This window comes from Eubalaena glacialis, chromosome 12, assembly GCF_028564815.1.
Source record: "Eubalaena glacialis isolate mEubGla1 chromosome 12, mEubGla1.1.hap2.+ XY, whole genome shotgun sequence".
Lineage (NCBI taxonomy): Eukaryota > Metazoa > Chordata > Mammalia > Artiodactyla > Balaenidae > Eubalaena > Eubalaena glacialis.
In genome coordinates, this window is record NC_083727.1 from 52,529,151 (window position 1) to 52,553,938 (window position 24,788).

The following is a 24,788-nucleotide window of genomic DNA, read 5'->3' on the forward strand; positions in this document are numbered from 1 at the left end:
GTAAAACACGTAAGGTAAAACCATGATTATCAATACAACTCTCGCGCGCGCCTCTGCCCTGTAAGAAGTAAGGAGGGGGTGCACTGACTCGTGTGGAGAAAAGCCCCGGTGTACATACAAACCTTTTACTTATTCTGATTTCTAATTCGGAGGCACCTCCTTTTGAGCGGAGGCTCCAGGTCCTCGGGCCCGGCGCTGAGCATGGGCGAGGAGATGATGCACGGCGCCATGGCAGTCTTCTCCGCGGGTTTTGGCACAGGCTGGATCACGCAGCCCGTCTTGGGCAGCATACGCAGAGCATACGCGTGGTCCTCGTCCGCGGGGTTATTAAGGTTCGGGTCTGACTTGTCGCCTCCCGCCAGGGCCTCCTCCCCTATCAGCTTTTTGGCCGCCTCCCCGTCCAGGTGGCAGTTGGAAGCACAGTTGTTCTCTTTGACGGACTCCAGCTCGCTCACCGCGGGCTCCTCCGGCGACAGCAGCTTCTTGGGGGGCGCGGGAGGCGGCGGCGGCTGGGGCTGCTCGGGCGGCGGCTCCGCGCCCTTGGCGCCCTCGGAGGCGGTGCCGCGCGTGCCGTTCACAATGACATTGCAGGCCGCGGCGGCCTCGGGGCCCGCGGGCGCGCCAGGGCCCGGGTCGCCGGCGGCGGGCGGGCTGCAGTGGCCATCCCTGCAGCCGCCGCAGGTCCTGCGCTCCGCGGCGCCCGGCTCGCGCTCCGCCTTGACGTGCGCGTGCAGCGCGCGGTGGATCACGTTGTGCAGCCGGGCCCGGTGGCCCACGGTCAGGTCGATGACGCCGTCCTGCGGGCCCTGCAGCACGCCGGGGAAGCCGAGCTGGCCGCCCGCGCCCGGGGGGCTGCCGGCGCGCCGCGTCAGGTCCACCACCTCGCTCCGGCCGTGCTCCGCGGTCGCCAAGCTCAGGGCCTGGCCAGAGCAGCCGGGCGGTGAGTCCGCGGACTTGGACGAGCCCTGCTTGGAGTCCCGGGGCGACAGGGAGTGTCCGCCAGGCTTGCCTCCTGCCGCCGAGGAGTCGCCGGGGGCGCTCGGAATGAAGTTCTCCCCGTTGCTGGAAAATCCGTTGGGGGGTTTGGAATCATTGATGTGAGGGATGGGAATAGGGATGGGGATGGGCACGGGCAGGGGCACGATCACGGGGTATGGCACGAGCAAGGTGGGGGGCGGCACCAGCGGGGCGAGCGACGGCAGCCCGAAATTCATCATCTGGGGCACGGGCATCGGGCCATTTGGCATCATGCTCACTGGCGGGAAGGGGAGACTCGGCAAGGGCGCGCCCGGAGGTGGCGGGGGTAGCAGACCCGGAGGGTTCCCGGGCATGGTCGGGGTGCTCGGGGGGTGGATATGGGGCGACAGCATGGGCCGGTGCATGGGACTGGAAGTGGGGCCCAGGTTCCTGGGGCCGCCGGGCGGGGGCCCGATGCCGGGGAGCATTGGGTTGGAGAGAGGGCTGTTAGGGTTGGAGGCGTGGTGCGGCGGTCCGCGAATGAAGGGCGGGCGGATCTGCTGCATGATCTGCTGTTCCATGAAGATGGGCAGCGGTACCGGGCCGCGGTTGGTCATCACCATGGGCGGGCTGCGAGGCGGGACGCCGAGGGGAGGCCCGATGCTAGCAGGTGGCTGGACGGAGACAGGAGGGATGTTTGGAGTCTCGCTAATGGGCATGGACTTGGGCACTGGCGTAGGGATTTTAGTGACAGAGCAGTTGGCAGTGTCAGATGGAGAGACGGTGGTGGACACCGATGGGCCAGGGCCCTGGCTTTGGCCAGCTGCAGCCGCCGGGGAGGGGGCCTTCCTGCGAGCATCTGTTAGAGGGATATTCCAAGAGTCTGGAGTGAGCAGCTGCACCCCAGTGCCTTCTGCTTTATTTTCCATGGGAGGGTGTAATGTGCTGCACAGCCCAGCTGGAAGATTGGCCTGTGTCTCTTTGTAGAAAATGTCCATTTTGTACTGATTGAGACATTTTGCACTGCAGAACTGAAGCCTTCTTTCCCCGTCCCCAAAATCCAGGTATTCTTTTGTGTGTCTTATGTGCTTACACCAGTCACATACCTACAACACAGTAACAAAGAAGAAAAAAGTAAGGTAAACAATTTCCTTTGGTAGACAGCGTTTCATGTTTTACATGAAGCTTCTTTCAAACTTTATCATAATATTTCAAACAGGCGTAAGTGTTTCGTTCTAAAAGGTACAATTCTTAAATGTTTGTAAAACAATTTCTCTTTGGAAGCCAGAATTGCTTTATAAATATTAACTCTTCAGAATAGCAATTACCACCATCTCCTATTTTAAAAAAAGAAAAAGAAACTGTGTTATCCCATTTAAGCATGACTTTAAGGTAGATCTAACAAAAAAAGAGTACATATACCTGCCCACATAGTTTCACTGGTCAAAGAGGCTCATTGTACATGCAAATCTAAATAGTTTTGGTGAGAGGAATTCTCCAGAAAGTTCAGTGGACTTTGAAATATAGACCCTTAAAATTCTCCTCATGCAAAGTCACTTTACACTATTGACTGTTGGATAATGCAGTTGGAAGGGGTGTGCTGTGTTAACCAATAACACATAGCACTGAACATCATTATGTCTGGCTTCCAAGGAGAAACTTGGAATTAGTCATGAAGTCTGTGTGAGGTTTAGCTATTCCCAACCTGTGATGTTGCAGCAAGCTAGAATTATTTTTTGAGCTGTTTGCCCACTCTTTCTCAGTAGTCAGAATTTTTGGTGACATTTCTTGGCAGGCAGTCTTATTTAACAACTTTTCAAACACCAGAGAACGTTTTCCAAAAGTTTTTATGGCTTTTCCCCCCTTCAAATCTACTCCTGGCAAAAGAGAGACATCACCAAATTTATTTTAAAGTTGGGCTGCAGAACTAATTAAAGGCTGAGAGCTTTTCCCAACTGGAAATCACTAGACATCAAAGTTCAAAAAATAGTCATTCTCGGCTTCAGAAGCCATTACTTTGGAGAAATTATTGTGATTTCATTAACACATTAATTTTGTAACACCATCAGTTCTCACAGATGGTGAAGACATGATCTACAATTCAAATACGACTCTTGTTTGCACAAATGTCTTTCCTTCATATGGCATTTTAAACAAGAATTAATACGAGTAATCTTGCCATAGCTATAAACAGATAAACAGATGTCAAAATTTTCAATGGTTCTTTCAGTGCCTTACTTTTTTGACTGAACATTACATACACAATCTTTTTTTCTTTTTCTTTCTTTTTTTTTTTTTGGTCATTTCCGTAGCACTCAAGCCATACAGCAGCAGAGGAAGAATTGTGAAACACAGTGTGATGGTGAGTTCATTGAATTTGCTTCTCTCTTCAGTAAAGCCCTGGTTCCAATATTGCTCTAAATGGAACCCTGTTTTTGTTGAGGAGAGAGTCTGTTGTTCTGTTGCTGGTGCATGTTGCTTTTTTAACTATGGTAAACTGATAGCATTAAAAGGTGATAAATTTTAATAATGATTGGTCACATAAACAATGCAAAAACAACATATGCTGGGCATTTGATTACTCATCTCATTGAACTCTCAGCTTTCCTAGACTGTAAACAGTGGTGGCATGCTAGTATGTGATTGTGAGTGTACACATTCGTGGCAGATGTAAGTCTGTTTGTGTAAATCCACTCTTTTCCTTCTCACTTTTTTTCCCACTGATATCTGCAGGTGATATACTTGATGGTGTGAGACTGAATGACAAATACTTATTGGCACACATTAGCTTTTTGTTTAGTCTCATATGAAAATACCCTTTCAAAATGCTTGTTGCTAAAAAAATAAAATCAATGCTAAGATACTCCTGTGTTTCACTACAGTGTTTCAAGTTTCTCCAGAATTAAGAGGTTTTTTTTTTTTCATAGTTGAGATGTCTAGTTTACAAATAAGCACAGAATTGCCTCTGATGAGAAGAGACACACAGAATCTATCAGACTCTCAAAATTCTCATCTAGATAAAGGTTAAATAAACTAGTAGTGAAAACTTGATGCATGTAAGTTATTATTTTTAAAACCTGATAATTTTTTAAAAGTTAATGTATAATGACATGACATTTAAATTCCAATATGAAATAAAGCCACCTGATTCTGTTTCAATATTAGGCATCCATAGAAAGCCTAAAATGTAAACTTTTAAGCTTGAAGTGAAGGATCAAATATAGCTTCTTTAATTATGAACTAAAAAAAATTATCAATGAATTAAGCTAATTAAAAAAATATACCAAATTTTCTGGCATATTTCTTTTGGATCGTATTTTTTAACCATAAGGGGAAAGAGTTTTCTGAAATCCTTAATTGGTCTTCAAATTGCCAGATTGAATTATTTGCCTCCAGAGGATTCCTCTGTTTCCTCAAGCTAAATAAACATTTTCAAGTAGAGTCACAAAAAATAATCTAAATATAACTTAAATGTTCTCCCTTCACTTCCTTCACTTTCAGTAATTCATTGACGAATAAGGAATGCTCACAGATCTATCCCAATTATCCAATGAGGATTCTCCACCATATTTTATCTATTTCACATAAAAAGAATTACAGACATCAAAGTTTGAAGCAAATTCTATTTCATCAAATTTTCCAGTTAAAGCAAAAGCCTAATGGTTACCCTACTTGATTTTCTGCAGCATCCCACAGTGTTTAGGTAATAGTGTGACAGTTTATGACAATCTCACTTTGGGTAAGGAGTGTGAATGTGTGTGTATCCTTGTCTTATTACATTTCAATTCCGAACACTAGTCTAAAAATACAATAAGGCGATCTTTCTGGTGAAGCAAAAAATTATTTGGGAAAAAAATTGTCACTTAAATAATGAATCATGTCTGTCTTACAGGACACATCGTTTAAGATTAGATCAATGAATTTATGGCACAAATGGCTGTATCATGTGAAGCAATAAAACGCAGCACATCATTCATTCTACATCTAACTAATACACTTCTAGTAATTAAAGATTTCATCATAAGAGCCTGAGCTGATTACTTAAGATGTGGTAGTTAGGTGAAAATATATACTGTAGATCTTTCTCTTTAATAAAAGAACATTTGCATATCCATGAAATACACAGCATGTGTCTCATAAACTATGGTTTTTCTGAACTGTGGTGTTATGGGGTATTCTTCCCATCTTTTTTCCACAGACGGCTTTAATTTTTTTTTAACTTTTTGAGGCATTATTTTTTCCCTCATTATGCCAAGAAGTACCAAAATTCCTTCAGATATTTTAGAAGATAAAGACTAAGAAGTGCAGAGCTCAACTCACTGGGCTCTGGAATGATTTCCCCCTAATTCCACCCGGCTTTGTTTCTGTTGGAATCTGGCCTCTTTGGTTCCACTTCTCTCCCTAACAGGTCCCAGATTGGACGGAGCTGAGGCTGAAGCTGTTTTAACGATGGCAATCTGGGGACAGAACAATCAGCTAATGCGAGGCTATTGAGCGAGACAGCTGAAATGCTTCGTATCACAAATACATAATGTATCACCGGGAAGACAAAAAGATCACAAAGGAGATAAACAAATGCGTATTCCATTCAGCCCTATAACAGCAGTCCTCAAAAAGATTAAGTTTACCTTCCTGGGATGTGTCCAATTCTAAACAACAGAATGAACATTTCCTTTAGTCCATTTAGAGTATTTATATTTTGGTGGCTGACTGCCAGGGTAGTACTTATAAGCTCAGTGGCCTGATGGATTCACTCCTTTCCTGTGAAATACATGTGGCAACCTACACCGCTAAACTGCTCAAAAGACACTGCCTCAGCAGAAATATCACTTGCTCTTGATACAAGAAAACTGAAAGGCAGGACTTCTGGTTCCTATAACTCTTTCCATCTTGTATTTCCCCTGGAAAGAAAGAAAGCTATTCATGTTGGCAACTGAGCCTTTATATAAACGTCCAAAGTCAAAGCCAAAGTATGCCATGAGGTTACCCACATGGGCACGATATATACACTCTGCTGGGCTTAGAAGAAGATTCGGGTGATCAGGGAGGGAGACAGGGTTCCTAATTAACACACATTAATCAGCTGTCAGCTGTGGGAATGAACTTCATTCTTCAATGGAACCCATCCACCGCTGCCTTCTGAGTGGTAACCTGGCATCAGGCAATATTTCATTAAGAAACTCTTTTGCTGAAATCTTTCTTATCTGGGCAAAGGCATTTGCAGCAATGGAACAGTAAAAAGATATTAGCAATCTCTTGAATGCCATCAACAATCTGAAAAACAAAACAAAATCTTTGCATGCTCCTGACTTTTCACGAATACAGCACCCATGTAACAGCTCAGAAGTTGTAGCCCCTTATCCAAAATTGGAGCTTGCCATAAGAGGCTGGTTCTCTAGATCTTGGCCTGTTAAATATGGCATTGATCTTGCAGTCCAGGGCAGCTCAAAAAATCATGAGCTCACCTAACAGTGAAGCAAAGGAGGCTGGAGAGACATGGATAGGGGTGATCAGTGTTTTGAAGGGTTTGGGTCTGCCTTACCTATAGATAGTCACCTCATAGCATGAGCTGAGGGCCTCAGACTGATCCCACCTGAATACTTGCTTCCAGCTCGACCCTGCAGTCCCATGGCCCCAGCATCAACTGTTCCTTTGGGTTTAGACTCTGCCTCCATCAGGGCCCTAATTCGGTGCACTTGGGCAGCAAAGGATGCTATAGAAAGCACATTTGATTTGGAATCAGAAGATGTGGGTGTGAGTCTGGGCTCCATCATTCTCTCTTATGAAAATCTCAGCTTCAGTTTCTTCCTCTGTGAAATGGAGCTAATAGTAGTAACAAGCAATGCTGGTGTGCTGGGCATATCAGTAACCTTGTTGCATAGAGTAATTTTTCAGTTCCTAGCCTGCCTCCCTCATGGTTGCCGATTTCCCAGGAGCATTCCATAGGTTTAAATTCAGTTTAACTTAATGGGAGGATGTTTTTCTGGCAGTGTGAGGAGGAAAAGGGAGGTTTTCATCTAGGATTTCCTAGGAGTCTGCATGTCTTTGAGACACGGGCGAACACATGCTGAACCTCACAGACTCCAGCCCCCATCCTGCATCCTGCCGTCCCAGGGGTGACAGAGGGACTAACCAGATGACAGGCCTATGTGCATCCCAGCTGCCCACCATCCTGGGAAGGCTCTATTCAGCTCCTGCTGAGCCCACTTTTTCCAAGGCCAGTCACTCTCTAATTCAGGTGAAAGCTTGATAAAGCAGCATGGCTGCTTGGAAATGAGTGTTAGAACCATTAAGATGAATAATTCCTCTTAGGCTCAACTGCTGTTTGAACAGTGGAAGCCATAAACTGTACTATTCATGTTTTATTAAAAAACAGAGCTGATGAACGATCTGCTTGACTCATTACATGGCAGAACTATCTTCCAAAGGAAGGGCCAGAAGCCACAGTATCACATGCCTTGAAGACAGGCTGACCCAAGCCCGGCATGGCAGAATGCGTGTGAGGGCGAGTCCCCATAGAGCGGTGCACCAAGCTCTGATGGGGGGACCAAGTTCACCATTCCAAGTTTCCTTGCAAAGTTGGGTTACAGTGAAGGAAGGAAAAAGATGACCTAGCCTTAGATGTGCACAGCTACACAGAAATCAGGAGCGGGATTTAGAATGAGCAAGGACTGTTTTTTTTTTTAAAAGCCAATTCATGGAGAAGTTCATTTGCAAAATAAACTTTCTGCAGCTTTAGATTCCAACGTGATGATGTTTGCTACATAGTTCCTTTTGTTTAAGGGTCTTATTTGGTTTTTTGTTTTGCTTTGCAGTTTGGCTTTCTCTCTCTCTCTCTCTCCCCTCACATAGGATTTGGAACTCAAGGAGAGACTAACGAGCATCTTTGTTAGAACTGAACATCTCATTAGAAAGCTGCCCTGTAGGAACTTTATACCATGACTCAAGTACTACTTATCTTATAAGTTAAGCTGGATTTCAGAAACCTTGGGCCAGGTCACCAGGGCAGATCCTTCTCTTTCACACGTGCCATGAGCTCTGAAATGCAGAGCAGAGATGGGCTTGGTTTCCAGAATTTCAATGAGCGTTGACAAATGGCTCCTTACTGACCCAAGTCTCTGTTTCTACAGCCAAAGCAAGAGATGGAGTCCTGGACTGTATTCCATGACCGAGGCTCCATCCTCACAGCCAAACACATGATTCAGAAGAAGGTGACGTTTCCCTTTGTTCTGACATATTCGGTCACCTAAGTGTATTAGTATATCATCACAAAACTCTCCACTTCATTTAAACTGGATAAATGCAGCTTACCTCTTCTTAACACAGGTCACCCAGACGGAAACTGAAAAATTCAAACATTGGAAAATCTGATCCACCTGATGCCAAATGTTTGCCTCTCTGTTTTCCAGTTCTGTGGCCGTGAAAGGACACAGAAGTAGCCCAGGAGATCTCAGAGCAATGAAAGTTAGCCCTGAAGGGAACCTCAGAGATCATCTAGTCCACTCCTCCAGCCTCCAGCTCCTGGTGGGGCAGGTACTTAACCGCGCTGAGCCACAGGTGCTCAGCTGTAAACTGAGATCATCCATAGTGACGCACTGCCCAGGAAACACGTGAGGAAGAAAGAACCAGCAAGTGATTGCAGACATGGAAAACGTGCCCCATAAAAGCAGAGAGCCATGTCCTACCCCATCCCCCATTGAAACGCTGCTGCCATGCCCCGTGACTCGATTTTCTCTCCTTTTTATCAACTCCAGGTATTCTGTGACCTGCCCTGAAAATTTTGCCATCACATAATCCAATTTATTCATTCATTGAGGGCCCACCTTGTGTCAGGCACTGAGCTAGGAACCAGGGGTATGAGTTAAGTAAGATGCATCCCCTGCCCTCATACAGCTTAGCATCTACAGCAGGAAACAGGAGGCCTGCACCATTTTGTTTTGTTTTTACTGAACCATCTTTGCTTCAAACTGAAGCTTGAGAAAAACTGAGCTTCTATTTGTAATGCTTTTATTTTTTCAAAAATAAGTACTGAGCTGTGCTCAAGAAGGCACTGAACTGTGAAACAATGGGAAAGATTCAGCACCTGCCCTCAAGAAACTCAAAATCTGTCTATTAACAGTCATGGGAGAAATTTGCATGCACTTCCTCTCCCCAGATTTCTTCTAAATGCAACGAACAGTTTTTAACTAAAAAATAGTCTTAATATTTTACTGTCTCAATATCTAACTCCCCTTTGCTCTTCTAACCCTGTGACTCCTCTTTTTTCAAATGTATATCTGAATCTTTTTTCAGATGTATATTTACCTTGGTTATTGTAACTCTCCTTGTTTTCAAAATAGATATCTGAATCTCTTTTCAAATGTGTCTTTGATCTCCTTTATCATTACTTGCTGTTTTCTAAATGCATACTTGAATATTTGAAGTTCATTATGTGTGACTATAAGAGCCCTCTTTCTGTCTGAAAAAACTGTAGGGAGGGACCTTGGGTTGTACCTGTGTATAAAGGGAGCGCCACCAATGTGTTAAAAAAGTGAAGTGTACTAATTATCTGGCTTCTTTTTATCTGTGGTCACTCACCTCATTTCTTCCTTCACGCAGGCTTTTTAGAAAATGGCAAAAATCATATTTCAAAACACATGGCTTTAATTCCACAACACAGCTAATCGTACATCAATAATAGGACTTTTTGGAAGGACTGCTATTATTATCTGTGATATTTGAAACAGTCTCTTTTTTTCAAGGGATTTTATTTGAATCTGCCTCCCAGCCTCCTCATCCACCCAGGCTGTGTCTTGGCATCAGCGATGAGAAGTGCCACTGAAATGCCATAGGACCAAGGCTGTGTGTATGCAGGTGGTCCATGTCAAGGGCGCTGCTAGGCAGAATTCACGGCTCCTCAGCTCCCTCTCTGGCGCTTCTCAAAGGCTCGCAGCTGCTCCTAGTGACTCTCATTGATTTACCAGTAACTTGTCCAAGATTACCTATGCAGATAAGAGATGGCAGATCCAGATTCTAACTTAGATGTGTCTGGCTTCAAAGCCCATACTGCCCCACTATCTCAAGGACTTTGGCATTTTCCTTTAAAACTACAGAAGTAAGATGACTGACTAATACAGGCACACCTCCCTTGTTTGCACTTCTCAGATATTGTGTTTTTTACAAATTGAAGGTTGGTGGCAACCCTACATTGAACAAGTCTATCAGTGAGCAATGGTATTTGCTCACTTTGTGTCTCTGTGTCACATTGTGGTACTTCTCACAATATTTCTAACTTTTTCATCATTTTATGTTTGTTATGGTGATCTGTCATCAGTGATTTTTGATGTTACTCTTGCGAAAAGATTAAAGCTAGCATTTTGCAGCAATAAAGTATTTTTTTAATTAAGGTACGTACATTACTTTAGACATAGTGCTATTGCACACTTAGACTACAGCATAGTTTAAACATAACTTTTATATGTAGTGGGAAACCAAAAAATTCATGTGACTCACTTTACTAGTATATTTGCTTCTTTTCCCAGTGGCTTGAAACCAAATCCGTAATATCTCCGAGGTATGTCTGTATTTGATAATAGCTTTGTTTTGAAATTTCAGAATTACAGACACTTAGACCTCTAAGGAACTTCATGGGTCAAGCCCAACCTATCTCCCCCAGCAAACGTGGGTTTGCTTCTACACAGATGGTCTTCTAGGTGCCCCTCATCTTCCTACGACAGGGAGACCATCCTGATTCATCCACACAGCCAAAGAGTGAATCCCACAAAGGTGATCTTTCTAAAGAGGGTTGCAATATAGTGCAGAGTCCTACGCAGCCTGTTTTGTTGTCGGACAGCTTTGAGTGTCAGAAAGTTTAACCATTCAATGTCCCTGTCACTTCCACCCATTGATAGTAGTTCTGTTCCCCAGGGTCTCTCAGCACAGGTCAACTCCTCTTCCAAAGCTCAGCCTTTCAAATACTTAAAAAGAGCCATCAGATTTCCCCCAGATTTTTATTTTTAAACCTCCCCAGTTCCTGCACCCATTCCCCAGGGACAAGTTCCCAGAGCCCTCCTATCCTGTCTGTCCTCCTGTGTCTTTTACCCAGGCATATACTTCACCTTGGTAATGCCCCTCTTAGAGGGTGGAGTCCAGAACAGAACGCAGCAGCCTGACCAGCATCGAGTCCAGGGAACTCTCCCCTCCCTCACACGGAACACAGTAGCTCCACTAATGCCACCCTAGAACACATGTGCTTTTTTAGCAGTCGTATCCCGCTGTTAGGTATTGCTTTTTCAAAACAAACATTTATTCAATGTCTGTTATGTACTAAGCCCGAAGCTTTCACTGATCTCCTTTAATTCTGACAACAAACTTGTACAGGAGCTACTGTTTTTCCCATTTTGCTTGAAGATAAGAAAACAAATGTTCAAAGAAATGATGTGGTTTCCCTAAGGTCTCACAGTCTACAAATAATGGAGCCAGGATCCAGATCAGAACTTCCGACCCATCCTTTTTTCACTCTACCATGCTGCATGCTTCACTCTGAGTTTCTGGTCAACCAAAACCTTTTTCTTGAAAGTGCTTATCAACCACTTGTTTAATGATATAGTCAAGGCCTTTTGAGGGTAAGCCATCAAGCCTACTGGTCTAGAGTTTCAGAAATCAGAAACCCTTTCCCAATTTTGAAATTTTAGTCCATTTCTGTCTTCTTGAAAACCTCTTCCATTCATCATGATAGAACAAAGATTATCCCAAAGTAAATATGAAATTATCCTCAAATTCCCTCCAAGCGGCAGGGAGAGCTAAATTTGGTGAGTGTAGCAGGTGCTCTCTGCCTATCTCTTTGCCCCCAATGTGGGATTCACAGTTTTCTTTATGGTTTCTGTTACCCTTTCCAGTATAAAGCGCATTCTCTTTATGGAGACAATGGAAAAAAAAACAAATAAAAGTTGCCCAGCCTTGTCTTCTCACCCTCTTTTGTTAAACATTACACCATTTGCTCTAAACACTGATCTCTCCAATTCTGCTTCTTGCTCCTTCCATGAGCATAGCCCTAATAGTTCCTTTTATTACCTTGGGCAGTTCCCCCAAGGGTTTATCCCTTCATGCACCCTTGCCTTCCTGACACAATATTCATTTTCAGAATTTCCCACCCTCCATTCTGCCCTCCCCACCCCCACAAACTACACTGAGCCTCTGATTTGGGGAACAAATCAACCTTCCTTGGATTAAAAATGTCTGCTTATCCAAATTCTAGGGAACATGGTTGATCACATCCATGCACATTCCAAGATGGTTGTGTCAATTCTTCTTTCCATCCACACACCAAGCTGCTCTCCCCTGTATTAATCACTATGGTGGTCAAAGTAGGATTCCTCTCACAGCTTCTCCACCTTCTCAAAACTATGCACAAGGCATGGGAAGGAGGATCAATCGCTCTAACAGAATGGTATTCTTAGCAGATGTCTAGGTAAATGGCCCCATATCTTGCTTAATTGCTAATTAATCTATTTTCAGTATCTACTTCATATTTTGTACTCAATTACCCCCCCCAAGTAATTCTTTTGATGTTTCCTTTTTTTTTTAATAAATTTAGACCTCCTTTTTTTTTTTTAATTAATTAATTAATTAATTAATTTTTGGCTGTGTTGGGTCTTCATTTCTGTGCGAGGGCTCTCTCCAGTTGCGGCAAGCGGGGGCCACTCTTCATCGCGGTGCGTGGGCCTCCCACCCTCGCGGCCTCCCCCGTTGCGGAGCGCAGGCTCCAGACGCGCAGGCTCAGCAGTTGTGGCCCACGGGCCCAGTTGCTCCGCGGCATGTGGGATCCTCCCAGACCAGGGCTCGAACCCGCGTCCCCCGCATTGGCAGGCAGATTCCCAACCACTGCACCACCAGGGAAGCCCGATGTTTCCTTTTATTTTCTTAAAATTCCCACCTTGTATTTCCCCTCAGGTGCATGGATTGCCATACAAGGATATATTTTCCAGAATTTTACCCACCTACCAGGTATGTTGGTGGGATATGGTGTTTTACATTTTAGTACTACATGTCATCTCTCATCTAGGCATTAACCCCCCTCCAAGTCTCAGTGGTATCTCCAAGATCATTTTTATCTTTTTGTGCCCACAACCCAGGGTAACTTGGTCATTCCCAATCTTTGCATTGGTAGAGAGATGTCAGAAGCCATTGTTTGTTCCTGCTTGTGACTTTATTTACTCTTGAAAGGGACTGGCCCCTTTTTCATTATCCCATCTCCTCCTGTGTCATATCTGCTGCCTTCACTGGGTCCAGTTTTACAGGTTTAAAAGAGAGCCAACTGGTTTAACTAAACTCTTATTTACTCATTCTTTTATTAAATCTCAGTTATTAAAAACAAAGAGGAAATTCACTAATATGAAATTTCCTATGATGCATACTTCAAAATCAAAAGCACACCACAAAAATAAAACCCAGAAACCCAAATCAGCAAAACACTTGACCCCCATATTCTCTCCACTGTGTTTCCAAGGGCTTGTAGAGTGTTTGACAGTAACATAATTGCAATAATGAGGAGACTTGCCGGCCAGGTTGTGGTCTTAAGCTCACGGATGTTTTAGCCCTAGGCTCAGCTTCAGGCCAGCACCAGTCGCCCGGGCCAGAGTCACCAATGGAATCCCTTATGCTCAGTTACACACAAATGTGACATTTATGGCATCTGGTGCACAATGCTACCAATTCAAAAGGCCCAGAGTACTGGGCTCACACACTTGGGGAAAAGAAATAATTTAGGCTATCTACTGACTTTTTAGTTAATTAAAACCAGTGTGAGAGCACCTACTTAGTGACAGTTTCTTAGGTATCTGTGAGGGATATGCTGGACTGCTTCCAACTTCAGATCCCCATGTTGGTTTCTTTGTCTCTGAAAAACTTCCTGGATGTTTGTGGACCGTAGGTTTGCCTAGTTCTCTTCCATCTTTGTTCCATGAATGCAGCCACCCTGCTGAGCTAACTACTTAACTGAAAGCCAACACTCCACTAATGCTAGATTCTCCACTGAGCGTCCCTCTTACGATTCCATCCTCCTAAGCAAATCCTGGGTTAGCTCAACCCAATCTCCCCATCCAGGCTGAATGTCTGAAGTGCTACATGGTATGAAGCAAGACAATTTGGGACAAAGATATGGAATTCGTATATGTTTAAACACATCTGTTATTTCTATAACTCCTTTCTTCCAGTAAATTCAAGTGGTGCAAAAGACACACCACTCACTATCACAATACCACTCACCAAAAGTCTGTAAAGAGATCAGCAGCCAGGTAACAGACCTTATTTTAGAGATAAGGAAATTAAGACTAGCAACAATTATATATCCATTATCAGTATTTGGGTAAAAGCCCCCATCTCATAACCCGTGTATGACTAACTACATCATTCTTTGGTCTCCTCTGAAGAAAGGAAATGAAATGGAAAAGGATCCTACCATTTGACCCACTGTACAACTGGACTATTGGCTCCTAGGTGAAAAGAGAAATGAGTATGATGCACTGCCTAATCCAAATAGCCTGTACAATGGACCTCAGATCTGGTACGATACAAAAGAAGGGTATACGAGGGGATAATCGAAATATGTGAGGCTGAGCCTCTCTTCTAGTGCTTAGTATCTAAGAGTGAAAGAACAGGCGTCACTGGATATATTGTGTTGTATCAAGGCACGCCCTTGGTATGGACTGGCATGTACAGAAGTGGGGAGGAGCAGGAAAGGGGAGAAGGAGGGGGAGAAAGCAAAACGGTGTAGGAACTACCTATACATCAGAACAGAAGCCATTAGGCGCTAAGTGCCTGCTATGGCCACTGCCCGCTGCTTTCCTGCCCTGAGCAGACCGGACTCAAGGATACCTCAAGACCTGGGGCGGGGACTCTGCCTAACAGGGACAGAGCAATTCAACAAGCCAATCAGGTTTTCTTCTCTGGTGAGTTGGGAATCGAGATGACCTCAAGAGACTAAGTAGTGGTGGGAACAGTGGCCGTGGGCAGAAAGCCAGAGGACCACAGAGGACAGGCAGTAAGCAGAAGTGCCGGGGCAGCACAGGTGGTGAGGCAGAGTGGAGAGGAGAGGGCTGGAAGTGGCACGACCGGAAGTCACGCAGCAGGAGTTGCAGGTCCTCCGAGGCCGTGTGCTAGAGCAGGAAGCAATGGTGCCTACTCCTTGGGGGCAAAAAGACAGTCCCATCTCCCAGTTCTTAGCACTGTGGGGCCACCTTTGCTGCCAGAACAATTGCCCAGGCTCCAGGAAGATGGGCAGCAATGGCTAGTCCTGCCTTGCTTGTTTCCTTGAGCTTCTATATAGCGAGCCTCCAACTTCAGGGAGACCAAGAATCTAACCCAGCTTTACAAACTTTCTCCGATTTAATCCTGACCACGGCCCTTTCCGGTATTACTCTATATTAAAAGATGAGGACAATCTGGGAAGGGTCAGGGACTTCAAAGTCCTTCCTGATCCCACACTACTTCCTTCTGTGGTTAAGGAGCTCCTTGTGGCATCATCCTACCGTGTACCCTGCTATGGGTGTGGGGTGCCCAGGGCAGCGTCAGCCCAGGAAAGCGGGAAGGTGACACCAGGATATGCCTCTTACACAGACCTCTTTACACCAGCACTATTTCTGAGGGTCACCACAGAAAGGAAATGTGACTGCCACATCAGGTCCTTGCCTGTTCCTAATTCCACTGCAAACCCCGCCCCCCTTCTCATTGACTACTCCTGTCCCAAATCTATCGCCTACAGGGGATCCTGAGAAACACCAGTCCCATCAGTGTTCTGCCCCTAAAAAAGGATTCCATGGTCAAATGAGTTTGGGAAAAGTTGCACACCCTATGCTCCTCTGGAAGATTCTCATTGCACATTGCCATATTTAAGCCGCTGAGAAGTTCTACAGAAAAGAAACATTTAACTTCAGTAATCCAGAGTTTCCTCAACTTTCCAAAAATAGAAATCTTTTTTTTTTTTCCTAGTAGGATCCTGTAGAAAATCACTTTGGAAAATGCTACTGTAATGATTTGGATGCCTGTAAGACAGAGCCAGGAAACCTAGGCCTTAACATTTTTCGTTTGCTTAAAGCTTTCCTCTGTGGTACTGGGCCTGGGCCTTTACACCCCAGAGCACTGTCTTGCACATGGTAAGGCCTCCCACGTGCAACTGTTGGTTGTTTTCTGAATTGTAAGAGAAGGCAAAGGTGATTCCCATGCCTTTGCCCTTCCACATGTTCACAGGCTCTGCCCTGCTGGGAATCAAGGTTACTCGTCCCCTTGCGGCCCTTTTCTCAGCCCTACAGCTCCCTCCTCCCCTCTCATCAGCTTCCTGTGTTCATCGAGGTCTGGACCCTATTACATTTCACCCTGTGGTTTCAGCTTCTGCAGTCACTACAAACTCAATTTCTGTCCTCTCAGTTCTGGTTACCCCACACAGCCCGCCAGCCCACAGGATGTCATGAATACTGTTACCTCTCGTGTGACCTTCCAAACCCTGAAGCTCCACCCAAGAGCATTTTAGGTCACACCACTGCATTTTCTGCATTATAGATGAATGCATGAGCATCTCATGGGAACCGAGGCTCCACAATCGAGGGGGCAAACTCTTAGAGCACAGCAACAAGAAAAACAAATGGCCTACCAGTATTTTCATATTCATATACAAAGGAACATCCTTATCTGTCCTGCTAAATAAAAATACAAAATCAAGAATTACTGCCCCAATCAGCCTTGCTGGCACACTGATTCTGAACTGGATTCGACTGGTCCATGAGGGTTTATTCCACTCCAAGCCACACTGGTCATGCTATCTCTTCCTCTGGCTATTCTCCACCATAGGAGGAATTCACCCTCACAGGAGTGTGTCCTACATTGGGTTACACTGTGCAAAATTGATAGCAGGAACACCACTTAGCAGAATATTTCACCCCACTGTATTGAGGCATGCTGCCAACTAGGCACAGTGGATGGAGAAATTTAATTTTGTCCATTGTGTAAATAATGTGTATCCCAAGCATTTGGAAGAGTGTTTGGCACATAGTACTCAGTAAATATTTGTTGAATGAATAATAAAGTGAACTAACAAATGAAAAAGAAAAAAGAAAAAAAGAGTGTGTCCTAAAGGGCCAGGAGAACTGTGGTCTCAAAAGGAAAACGGGTGGTTAACTATCCCTGGGCTAAGTCCATTTTTCTAATCAGACACCTGCATCCTGTAACACATACCTCGTAGCCTGATAAACCCAACAGGAGCACGGAGGCCCTTATACTGTGATTTCTAACAGATCACCTACTCTCCCAAGTCCTATCAGTTGGAAGTAACTCAAATTCTTTCCTAAGTCCTGTTAACAATGTACAGTCATTTTATCCAACAATCTGACTGAAAAGGGTTGCGACAATTGTCTAATGAGAAAGCCTAGTACTACCTAAGCTGCCCATACCTATGTTTCTAGACACTTTAAGAGAACACGGGCTTGGCCCTGGGAGAGTCAAAATGAGCCGTGGAGTGAGGAGACTCGCTGGCTAATTGAGTTTTTTGCTTAGCACCAGTGAGACGTGAGACGTGAGCTCGGATTGGAATTCCATTATGGGTTTTTAATAATTAAACATTACATGTTTGGAACCTTACTCTTCTGTATTACTTTTTAAATATTAATCTATTTACATCAGCCGGACTTCCTGCAGCTTGACACGCAGTAAATGGGAGTCACGCTGAGACAGACAACTGTGTTCCTAGCCTAAGACATCTTTGATGTTCAGTGACAGTAAACACGACACTAACCCTCAGTTCAACCCAGTCCTGTAGCATGATTACCCCCCCTTTGAGAAGGTAGTTTCTTCCATTTTCCAACACACTCATTATTACACTGACTTTTTAAATTAGCAAGAATCCAAATTCGTCTTATTTGGAGAGTTTTATAATGCCCCTTGAGACCTCAGGGGGGCGAGGGGCACCCTGCCCTCTTCAGAACCAGGGTTGGAAATGGACGAGGAAGGCACCTGAGGGTTTCCTTGGCTACTACCCCACACTGTGATGAGATGCCAGCAGAAAAATTCAAAACCCGGAGTACACATAAAAACCTCCTCAAGGGCTAACCCTGCTTTACACAGTGCCCTCATGCTGAGGGGACGTCTCCTCGGGTGCCCGGCAGCCACCGTCCTCCTGGGGAACGCTGCTGCTTCCGCTGCGGCCTTTCCGCCTCCCATTTCATCCCTGTCAGCAGCTCCCGGGGGCCCTTCTCTCTGCTGCTGGGGAGTTTCTGACTCTGGTTTTTGCTGCCTGTCCGTCCTCTCCCGGCTCCAACCCAGAACATCCTGGAGACAGACAGAGGGCTTCCCGAACGCCTGAATGCAACAGTGGACGGCCTGAGGCTGGTCATCAGTGGAATTCGGGATTCTAGGCCAGGCAGGATGATCAAAGGCCGTCTAAATCCGAGGACGGGGAGAACACACGCAGCGAGTGTCCACTGCCCCAGAGATTATGGACCCCGCTGTCTCCGCAATTAAGGTAATCAGCAGACTCACGTCTCTGCACGCCCCTCGCAGAGCGTGCCATAGAACAGTCTCCGATTTGGTTTCAACTTAAGAATTTTATTCCCTTTTAAGACAAAGCTAGCCGGGCAGACCGGCGATGGTCTGTTTTAAAGAGTAAAACTCCATCTTATTTAATAAAATAAGATGTAGGATTCAAAGTGGAAAATTACATGGGAGCTACCCTTGTTATAGAAAAAGAGCCCCCCTACCCGACTGCCCACCTCTGTGACCACAGAGGAAGCCAGGAGTACTGACACCCCCCAAGAGGTTAAACATAAAAATCTCTACCAAATTCAGTATATCTTTCTATTGTTTTACCTGTCAGTACTATTGAATGGCTTATGCAAAATACCTCATTGCAAATGTCTCTAATTAGTCTCAGAAGGAAGCCCAGTCCCACACCCTCCAGGCAATGCACGTGCCCACAATGGCTGGTCACATGGCCGCATGTGACCAGCTGGTCCCGGACCACATGGCTGGCCCGGGAAGGCCGCAAGTCCTAGACAGTGACTGGTGGCCCCCAGAATCTGAGCCCATCCTGGAAGAGTTGTCTGTACTAGACTTTGGGAGGAACAAGTAGATTTCTAGCATGTAGGGGAAACGGTCCAGAAGAGAAGAAAAGTTCCAGGTTTATGGAGAGTCCTGCAATGGCTGAGGTCGCCATCTTCCTCAACCAGCTGTGTTCAATTCTCCCTGCAGCAGGTGTCTCCTTTTGACCCAGAGTTTCAAGATCCTTTCCCACCCATCACAGGAACGTTTGACTTTCGCCTCCTCTTCCTGCCCTTTAGAGGCACCACTAACAAGCAGGCAGAGAAGTCAGGTGCCTGCTCCACCCCAGATTCTCTCCAGAATTCTCCTCTGACTCTCACATTTGGATTTTACCCTTGGGAACATAACAACGTTTCAAAAATTCCTGGTTGTAAGAAAAGCAAGCACTTGCTATAGGCGGACAGAAGTCATTCAGTAGGAGATTGCCCACTGAGCTTTTCATGTTTATGAGACAGACTAGAAAGTAGAAAGCTAAGCACTCTCCGTTTGCCTGATCTACAGAGACTGTGGTTTCCTCAAGATTATCGCAGCCTTTGTCCCTCTGATTTTCAAGTGACTTGGAAAACATAGGATAGCATTCCCTAGAAGATATCTAAAAGCGTCATCAATCTATTGCTTGGAAGTAGCCCACTAATATTCAGTCTAAATCTTTCTTTGCTTAATTTCATTCCATTACTCTTACCCTAATTATATATACCCCTTGTCTCGAGCTAAATAAATTCCTTCCTTCCTCAGTATTTACATCCTTCAGATGTCTGAAGACCATGATCATGCCAACCACCCAAATCCTCAGACCTCACTAATGTGAGCCGAATGCAACAGGAAGAATGATAATACAAAAAGTCCCTGTGTTTGCCTCAGACTCCAGCTGGGTCTTCCCTGCTTTGTTATCTCCCAAGATCCTTACCCATGGAGCAGCTCCATTTTGAGTTTTCCAATTATTAGCCTAAAAAGGGAAATGCCAATGGGTCACAGCGGTACACAGTTATCAGAGGGTATTCAAATTGATGCTCCCACTGAACTTATAAAAAGGAGACAAAATCCCCAAAGAATAATTAACTCTAAATATTTCAGAAATGTCCATCAGTGATGCTGAGTGATTTTTTTTTTAAAAGGAGAGACATACTTTAAACAGTGAAAATGATCGATCACTATCAAATTCCCTTTCGATACTTGTTTTGCATCCGGCATATAACAATTCAGCAACTAAGTTCAAGGTCATAATGCCTTGGAGTTGAACAGGCACCAGGGAGTCATTTTTCTCTCACCTTCCATTCAGTGCAGGGAGCCCTGCCACAATCTGCTTGGCTGGTCATCAGACTCAACTGTGACGCTTCTGCCAACGGGGAACTCACTACTTCACAAGGGTGTCCATCCTACTCTTGTGAGCAAACTCTTTCTGATACTGAGAAGAAATCTGCCTTCCTGCAACCCCTACCCATAGGCCTGGCCCTCTCCCCCAGAGCCACTCAGCATGGTTGCACCCTCTTCCGCAGAGCTGCCCTTAATCTACCTGGCAACAGGGCCATATGTGTTCCCCTGGCCTCACCTCAGTCACTTCCATTGTCCTTAGGGCATCATGACTTCCAGACTGTCACAGTCCTGGCTGCCTCCATCTCACCTTCATTTCATTCTCAACATGTGACACCCAAGGTAAAACACAACACTCTCCTCAGCCCGCCCTCCAGGGATCGCTAGCGCTTAGCTTGCAGGGGACGCCACAGTGTGGGTCCGTGGTTGTTGGAAAGGTTTTCCTTTCCTCTTTTTCAGGTATGACATTCTACCTTTAAAGATTTATTTCTTTAGGTTAAAATAATACATATCCAGGAGTCCTCTGTTAAAAATCCAAATATCCCCAAAGGGGTAATATTTTAAACCACACACAGCCAGTATAAATTGATTTATTCAGCAACTTTGGACTGAGAGCTGGATTCTAATGGCTGGCTTTGTCATTTTCTAGCTATGCAACCACAAGCAAGTTATTTAACCTTTCTGAATAGGAAGAATGATTAGCTGAGAATAACATATTGGGGCCTATAAATTAAGACAATAGTCCTTGAACATTACCCAAGTATCTGTGAACTTATAGCAAATACATTTTTCCTTTTCTCTTTCTTTTCTTCCCACTTACTACCTCTACAATTCTCAGGGGGAAAAAAGGGCTGTTTTCTACAGATAGGAGTAGAGTGGGTCATTGTTATAGTTAATACTGAGGTCATCATGGAGTAACACAAAACATGTGAGTGAAATTCCAATCAACAACTGAATGGTTATGTATTTTTAATAAATGTTTTTCTGCCATCCCTTTAAAATATTTTGAGGCCTCACCCTTGAAATAAAGTCAAAGAGAATCCCTAATCTGAACAGGTATCTTTCTTCTGGGATTAGTCTTAGAAGGACCCTTGAGAAACTCTAAATATCGATCTCTGTAGCATAAATGAAATGTTAAGTGGCCACAGCCTTGACCCCTGGCTGGGATGGATGAAGCTGAAGTAGGGCAGACTGCACTGAGTGTTCCAAGTTTCTAGAGAAAGACAGCTCTGGGGCTCTGGGCCAGAGCTTCTCCAACTTAATTAAGTACACATCAGAATCACCTGGTGGTCTTGTTAAAACACAGATTCCAGATATTTGTGGACCAAGGTTCATTGAAGCATTATTCACAGTAGCCAAAGGATGGAAACAATCCAAGTGTTCATCAACAGTTGAATGGATAAACAAAACATGGCACATGCATACAATGAAATATTATTCAGCCATAAAGATGAACAGAGTGCTGATACATGCTACACCACCATGGATGAACCTTGAAAACATTATGCTAAGTGAAAGGAGCCAGACACAAAAGGCCAAATATTGCATGATTCCACTTGCACGAAATATCTCTAGAATAGGCAACTCATAGGGACAGAAAGTAGATTAGAGGTTCTCAGTGGCTGGGGGGAGAGGGAGGAGGGGAGTTATTGCTTAATGATTATAGATTTTCTGTTTGGGGTGATGAAAAAGTTCTGGAAATAGTGGTGATGGTTGTACAACACTGAGAATGCCACTGAATTATATGCTTAAGATGGTTAAAATTGCAAATGTTATGTTACATTATATTTTAGCACAATATTAAAAAAAGTTAACCCCACACATTCCAGGGCAACACCCCCAGAGTTTGTGATTCTGGTCTGGGATGGGGGTCTAAGAATCTGCATTTCTAACAAGTTCCTAGGTGATGCCGATGCAGCTGGCCTGGGGACCACATTTTGAAACCACTGCCACCAGCCCACAATGAAGCTAAGCAAACCCTTCAACTTCTCCTGCTTTGCTTTGCTGATCATCTAGAAAAGCTCAAACTTCTCTGCATGTATAGCAATGTCAACCCAAGCTGGGAATAATAAAAGCAGCTGCATCCAGGCCAACTTGAGGCTCTCAGTGCTTCCCTGTGGTTTTCTCCCTCTTTTTCTACTCAGTTTTGAGCCACCATTGACCAGCAGGAATGCCAATAACTAACACCAACTTCAGCAGGGTAGGGACAGGTACAAGTCAGAATGTGCAGTGGGGGCCTGGAGAAGTCATCTTCAGGGTCTCATCCTCGGAGGACTGTCCCCCTCCCCAATCCAAACTCACCACATTAACGGTGAATTATTTTCTAATAGGGCTTAGAAAAGTGCTTGCTGCCTAAAGTTTCAAAAGAACTTGTGTGCCAGGCTTCCTGATATTGATCTGGGCAAGATATTCGTACGGGGCATAGAGGACGTAATGCATATGTCTCATTTGGGGTCTGGTAAAAGGCGGAAAGGCTCACATTTCTGAGATTCTCTTTTTTGACATTTTTGGGTTCACCTCAAGTTCACTGGTTTTCCCGACGGTATTACTTAACTTCTTCAAATTTAATATAGTTTTATTCCTGCTCATTTGAGTGTTGTATTTCCACACATGCATGCTGAATTGAGCAAAGTGCACTGGACGTTTTTCCCTGCAGAGGTAACACGGCACAGCTTTCTCACCCGGAAGGAACAGCATGCGTGTCACCACTGCTGAGTAGCCTGCCATCAATGGCTGACACATGAATATCCATGGCAACACAGGTGAACCCAACGCCTGGCCCAATGCCAATGGATGGAGCGGGTCCTCCCACCGGGCTGAGGGAAGACAATAGCTTTTACTCAGCAAGCAGATAAAGTGTTGGTTCTTTTCAATTTGCAGGGCTGTCGTGTTTAAATATGAAAATGTTGCTTATAGACAAATGTTAGTGACAGCAGCCTGTGGAGACTATCACGGTTTGCACTCTCACTCCTGCTAAAAATAGGCTTGCTTTCTCTGGATTCCTTCAAATTCCACATCTGCAGGAAGTTTTTGTTGCCGTTGCTGGCCCTTTTCTTTCTTTTCCGAAGATTACTGTTCTTTGGCTCCGCCAGGGCCCCCTCCCCTTCCCCCTCCCCAGGAGAACGCCATTCAGAAGGATGATAAACGCCCCAGGCTCAGACAGTCCCACAAAGGCCTCACGTGGGTTCTCAGTTCTTATCACAGGCCCTCGCCTCTGAAGTCTTTAGGGAAGAGGGAACCGGGGCAGCGACCAGGGGCAGAATCATTTGATCTTCAGCAGTAAAAGATGGGGCCTGATGGGACTGACTTGGCAGGTTGGGAAGCAAAACCAGAGGGTGAGACTCCTGTGTTTGGGACCCACTTGGCAGCCACGCCTGCAATGGCCAAGCAGACAGCCTGCTCTCTCTCACATGCTGGAATAATTTTGTTTTCCAGGTATTATATTCACACACAGCAAATGGTAACTATGGTAATGATGCATTTTGAGCAAATGTTCAATTCTTCTCAAGGCAAGTGTTCAATAGCCTTTATTATTCTCTCTCTCTCCTTCTTTCCTGCCCAAGGGGTGTGTGTGTGTGTGTGTGTGAGAGAGAGAGAGAGAGAAAGGAAGGAAAGGGGGAGGGAAGGAAAGAAGGAAGGAAGGAAGGAGGGAGGGAGGGAAGGAGGAAGGTAGGTAAGCGTTGCCTTAGGTATTTTCAGAACCAGCCAGAAGATATTGCTTGGAACAGGACCTAAGCGCCTGTAGATGCTCCAAGTGCTTCACGACACATTAGAATCACTGCAAAAGATTTTCTCGGCCCCCATTCCCAAGGGTTCTGACTCAGCTGGTCTGCAGCGGGTGGGGTACCCTCAGGGTTTGCGTGGCAGCCACGTGGCACCTGCCCTGGCCTCCTGAGCAAAGGCCACAGGTCAGCTCTTGGATCTTTTGGCTGCTCAGACGTGCCATGTCCCTTCTTCCCAGACTAGCCTTCCTCACTCCCTGCCGCCTCTGCAGGCCACTCACCTCGGGTACGCCCTCCTCTTCAGGAACTGGCAAGGATTCTGGCTGTGAAACGTTTCACAGGAGACAGTCCAGAGAGCTGTTATGGCTCCTTCTCCCCCAGAAAGGAAGACGGGCTAGCTTTGCAGTGCTGGCCCAGCTGCCTTGTTCTGGGGGACCCTAGGCAGCTCTGGACCCAATGAGCGCCGGGGGAAGGGAAGAATCCGTCTCATTCCTCTTCAGCTCCCAGATCTTCCCAAGTACCTGACCCTTGGTAGGTGCCTGACAGAGGTTTGCTGAAGTGTTAGGTGTTTTCTCAGTTTTCCACAGAGCACACAACCTATGAAACGGGACAGGTGGTCTCCAACTGGGAGAGGAGATGTGACTAAGAAGAAGGTTCTTTAAATGAATTCCTATGAATTGATCCCTCTGTGGGCCCCGACTTGGCTTATGGAAACTGGAGATGTGTGTTTATGGT

At 45.2% G+C, this 24,788-nt stretch overlaps 1 protein-coding gene across 3 annotated transcripts in view; it reads right to left on the minus strand.

The window, feature by feature from the left end:
• Positions 1–24,788, minus strand: part of SOBP (sine oculis binding protein homolog) — a 156,933-nt gene that overhangs the window by 18,560 nt on the left and 113,585 nt on the right. For all 3 annotated transcript variants that reach the window (XM_061207454.1, XM_061207452.1, XM_061207453.1), the window contains one exon: positions 123–2,063. In XM_061207454.1, the coding sequence (XP_061063437.1) occupies positions 126–2,063 (1,938 nt within the window). In that variant the 3' untranslated portion in view covers positions 123–125. The remainder of the gene's footprint in view (positions 1–122; positions 2,064–24,788) is intronic.